This window comes from Pteropus alecto, unplaced genomic scaffold, assembly GCF_000325575.1.
Source record: "Pteropus alecto unplaced genomic scaffold, ASM32557v1 scaffold43, whole genome shotgun sequence".
NCBI classification, from domain to species: domain Eukaryota; kingdom Metazoa; phylum Chordata; class Mammalia; order Chiroptera; family Pteropodidae; genus Pteropus; species Pteropus alecto.
The window spans coordinates 5983879-5989205 of record NW_006435764.1 but is presented as its reverse complement, the minus strand read 5'-3'; the positions used below and the strand labels follow the sequence as shown (position 1 = coordinate 5989205).

The following is a 5327-nucleotide window of genomic DNA, read 5'->3' as shown; positions in this document are numbered from 1 at the left end:
TCCACTGTTCTGATAAAAAGAGGAACAAGAAAGTTTGAATTTTACTCCTATACAGTTTGGTCATCTGAAGGCTATTTACTGGTGAACTGATTTCACATCAGCACTAGGGCCTGCCTTCTGACTGCCCAGGCAGGCCCTATATTCCTTCTCTATGACTATCTTTTTGCCATTTCAGCTTCCTAACCACTGTTCTCCTAAGATTAAGAGCTGAGAACAAACCAAGTCAGGTTTAATTTACCATTCCATATTACTGAGCGCTATTAATAAGGACAGAATATTGACGTTTCAGAAATCAAGAAGACCTTAACTTTACCGTGGAGAAATGTATAATCTATGTGGTACAACTGATACACAGACTAAGTATTGTAAGACAGTCTGATAAGACTACCCCACAAGTCTATACTGAGTGCTGTGGTTGAAGAGGAGGACATGACTAGAATGGGTGGCGGTTAGTCAAGGAAGACTTCACGGGGGAAGTACTATTTGAACAGAGCCTTGATGGATGAATAGGATTTTGTCATAACGGGGGTGAGGAGATGGTCAGAAGGGCAGGGCATTTCAGACAAGGACACAATATACAAAGGCTCAGTGGCATTAACAAGTAAATATCATCAGCATGGCTCAAGCTGGGCAGCAGAAACGTGACCACAGCATAAGCAGCCAGCACACTACAACACAATCTTATTATTTCTCCCTGTGCTATCCCTTCATAGAGCTTACTTGGAAGGGGACATCCCACAACCTGGCTCCAAGCCCACATTTCCAGTAGATGCCCTGGTAGCCAGAAACATGGTTCATGTATTTTCTTTGGGAATCTCTGCCAAATGGCCACTCCCGCAGAACCAGAGGGCCCAACTTCCCAGCAGTGCTGGGAGTTCTTTGAGCCATTTTGCTGGTGAAGAATTCTATAGCAAGGGGCTACAGACTGTCGAGGTGGGTCTTGGAGGCAGAGGCAATGGCAAGCCCCTAGGAAGTTAGGACATAGCCCCCATCCTAAGCATAAACTGATATTTCTGAGATAAGCTTTCCCACCACCTATCAAATTCTAGACCACATAGACAGCCACCTAAGTCACATTCCTATAAAAGTGAAACGGAACTCTGGGAAGGAAGGAGACCATCTCTTACCTCTTCCAGACAGAGTGGAGATGAAATTTAGAGTGCTCAGCTCTGATTTCTACCTTGAGGAAATTATTCTTACAAATTTAATGAAACTATGGTTCGGGGCCTAAGTCCTGCTGCATTAGTCCTGATGAAAGCAGCTAGTAAGGCTGGTAGTGGGAGCCAGAGGGGTGAAAGCCACAGAGCAGAGGTGAAGCCGACCCCTGAACCAGGGGAGAGTCCCCTCACAAGACAGTTTAGCTTTTGTGCTCTCCTGAAATCCTGAGTGAGGTCTTCTCAGGCAAATGTTTTAAGAGAAAAAAACGCTATAGCCTGAAATAAGACTGAGGGTACCATCTGGGACATCCAACAAGACATAATACCCTCAACATGGGACACAGGTTGTCCTCTGTATGGTTAGGGCTAGATCTGCTTAGAAATGCAGTTCAAGCAGAGGTGCCAAAAAATAAAGTATGTTTCACTTCTGGACCATTCATCTGCTCTCCCTCATTTTGTATCCTTCCAAAGTCTGGATCTCTAGGTCTGGGGCCTGGGGTAACAAAGGGAATGGGTCTCCCCCTCCCCAAAACACCTTTTATGAAACAGAGACCTTATTCAGATACATGCTGTATTCTTCTAAGCTTTCCCCACGTAGGCTCCCAATGTGTTCAGATGTGCATAATCCATACTGACTGTGATTCCACACCCTAACTTCCCTCAAAGGGAAAGAAAATATTAAGCATTGGGCCATAGGAGCAAATTCAATTTTTCCAGCTCAAGTGAGTTATACTGAGAGTCACTGTGATCACTTTAATTTAGGAGAAATCCTCTCTCTGGGAACAGGGTCTACAATGGGGACTATCTTCGGGCTTTGAGTCAAAATCAATAAACATGTTCCTTTTGTTTTGTTTTCTCAGTTTTTTCTAAACCCAGTATCAGGTTGAAAAGGTAATTATGTTGAGTAAGAAACTGTGGGTACTGTTCTTGAGAGAGATGATTTGTCAAACTAAGAATAGGAAGGTACGAAGGGTAGAGAGTGAAAGAAATGTTCCGTTAACAGTAATTATCTTGGTTGTATAAAGCGTCTTTGTTCTCCAGAGTTTCCTGTACTCACTCGTCTTGTACTTTTTCATTTCTTCTTCTCTCCTCTCTAAAGGATGGGAGTATAGAAGAGGGCAACCATCTGCCTAAAATCACTCCACAGGTCAGCTGGCCATGACACAAGGGGCCCTGTAGCCCGCACCTGTCCACACAGGCAGAAATTTAAGTCCCAAAGCATTCACTCTTCCTCCAACTAAACAATAAATCCTAGTAAGAAACCAGATTGTCCGTGTTTGGGTGCACCCTTGCACCTAACACAATGCCTTGCAAACAGGAGACAGGATAATCATTTAGGAATGAAAATCATTTCGCTTTTCTTCTTAAAAAGAACAAACCAAGAAATGAGGGAATTTCTGTAACCTTGAAGGCAGCCGTAAAGCCTTTCATGATCCAGCCCATGCTGACCTCTCCAGTAACATTTCTCAGCACTGCACCCCGAGGTGCACTGGCTTGCAGTCACCAAATACACTGTACTCTCTCCTCTTGGCCTTAAGGCTTTGAGCTATGTGGAGCTGCTACAGGAACTCCCCTCACTCACATCCACCTGGTCTAGGTGAGGTTCTCTGCAGTCTCCTTGTGCCCTATGCTTCCGGTATTACTGATGGATGCAGAGAGCGCATCTATCAGTAATTGTCTGCCTCGCTTTACACTGTTGGCATTTTTAGGAGAGAGTGTGATATCCCTAGTACTTGGCACAGAGTAGACACAGTAGAAGTTTGTGGAATGAATGTATATGTAAATGTTTGCTTGATAACTGATTGTGTTGTGGGTCCTGGGAGGGAGAGGGAGGTGAGTTGTGTTTGGATGCTTAAGGTCAGAGCTACTTTAAGGAAAGATAGAAGAGAAATTAAGAAAAAGGCATAAATAACAGCTATTTAAAGAGTGGAGGAAAAGAAAAAGGATACTATTGTAGAGACAACTATGGAAAAGAAGCTGCGAAATGGAGGAGTAGCAGGTATATGAATATCTAAATGGGGACTAAACCTCACAAATGGAATCAAGTACTATCGGGGCCACCCCATTCTGCTCTACGTGAAGTTTTCTCTTTGCAGTGTCCTGTGCTGATATATGCCTAGCTCATCTGTAAAAACTAAATGTTCCTAGACTCAGAACTCAATGTAGATGGAGACAAGAAGGTTTCTAAAGAGAACATTCTATATTGGATCCTATCTTGATTCATTAGACCTATTTTCTTATTTCAACTGCAGAGTACAGAAGCAGCTTTTTAAGCTGAGAAGAGAACAACTTTCAACAAAGGATTCATCAATGTGTGCAGTATTATGCAGCCACTTTTGGGGCAGGTTGTGGCAAGGGCGAAATGCTTGAATGTTCTGGAGATGGTGAAACCTGAGAATGAGTTCAGTCAATTCAGTCTGTACTTAGGACCAAGCTGTGCTGGTAACAGGAATCCTGACTTGTAACAGTACAGAACAGCCAAGAGCCTTGAAGCTTCCATTTTGGTACTTACCCTCCTGGTTTCCAGAGGGGGTTTCTTTTTGCTGGGACTTTGGCTGGAAGCCCCCATCTGGGCCCTGAGGTAGGGGGAAAAACCCAGGAAATGTTACTGGCAGCAGCAACATCACCACATTCAAGCAAACGTGGCTCAAATGAATATTTCAGCAGGTTGTCTATTTTTATACCACTCCTGGCCTGCAGAATAAACTGTGTGGCCAAATTATTTTTGGGTGCTGCTTTAATTCACAGTAGAATCCCAATTTGAGACATTTAGGGATCTAGGGGTTGAGAAAGAGAAAATGTGATTGACAGCAAGTATCAGTTTTTGAAATACTTGATCATGCATCAAAACCCAGAATAAGGGAAGATGTGATGCTCCATCTCCATGGAAAATTTAGTCAAATGGAACTGAGCAAAATGTCACAACTCCAAGTACCTTCACATTGAACCTGGCTTGGAAGAGAATTTCCTAACTCTTCACCAACATGTGCGTTTGGAGGGCGTAGGGGTCAGATCCCTCATGGTCTACCTTCACTGTTCCTGGATGTCTTGGAGCCACACAGTACCAGGAAAAGAGCAGCTGCTCTCTGTGAGCCTGGGCTGAAAGCACTTTGGACCGGGGAGCAAACTACACCTTGCATTATCCCAGCATCCCTCTCCGGGTGCTAATAAGAACCGAATTGTCCCCGCCAGAGAATCAAAAGAAACTAAGTAGCCACCACACTAGCGACTTCACCATGTTAGAGACGGGATCAACATTCTCCCTAATATCGCAGCGCCTCACCCAACAACTGATGCATACCCTCTTGCAGACATTTATATTTTAGACTGGACTAACTTTTAAGGTAGAGTTCTGAAGCTTATTGCTCACCAGGTAAAACAGAATCACTGCTTCTTTGTTCTTAATCTTTGAAGGGTCTATGTTCTGTACAACGTTCTAGGACTAGTTCAGTCCTGTGCCTCTGACTGGTTTCCAGCAGTAGGACCACAATAAGGACTCGGCAAATGTACTGGACTCAACCATATAGTTCTTACTGCATTTCTCCTCAGCCTTCCTCTTAATGAAGAGAAGAATCCTATTTTGCTGAGGAAGGCACTATGTTTAAATTACATTACATTTTTTTTCCCTTAGTCCATCCACTGGAATAAGCAGTTACCAATGAAGCCTTGAGAGAGAAAGTGACTCTCCCAAGAACATGATCGACCAGCAGCAACAGCTGGCAAAGCCTAACCAGGATGTAGGGGTTAGACTCTCTCCCAACACCACTGACCTGGCCAGCCCTGGCCTGCTGGGGGAGCTCGGTGCTTCGATGCATTTTCGCTTCTTCATCATGGCTCCTGCTGCTTTCCTCTCAGTTTGGACCTTTGGAAAGAAACCAGATGCCTGTGACTCCTCTTTTTGCAGAGTTATTCAGAGTTGATGAGGGCACAGTGAACTCCCCATCTTTCAGTTGCCAAAGGCAACTTTGTCAGCTTTGCAAGTAAGGGTAGATATTCTGTTAGGGAGTCTCAAAAATCTAGCCAAGGAGGAAAAGGTGGTCTTATGTATACAATTCTTATTGGACCTGGGCAGCAACCAAGGTGCAAAATAAGAGGAAGAGACTAGAGCAGGTCATTACGGACAACATGAAGCAGTAAAGGCAATTTTCATTTTATACAGAAAAGGCAAAC

The 5327-nt window shown here is 44.0% G+C and overlaps 1 protein-coding gene across 1 annotated transcript in view; it reads right to left on the bottom strand.

The window, feature by feature from the left end:
- MAJIN (membrane anchored junction protein) overlaps positions 1-5327 on the bottom strand; it is an 18819-nt gene that overhangs the window by 1684 nt on the left and 11808 nt on the right. The window contains exons 3-4 of the mRNA XM_015588687.1: positions 4928-5046; positions 3634-3733 (exon numbers count right to left, since the gene is read on the bottom strand). Of these exons, the coding sequence (XP_015444173.1) occupies positions 3634-3733; positions 4928-5046 (219 nt within the window). The remainder of the gene's footprint in view (positions 1-3633; positions 3734-4927; positions 5047-5327) is intronic.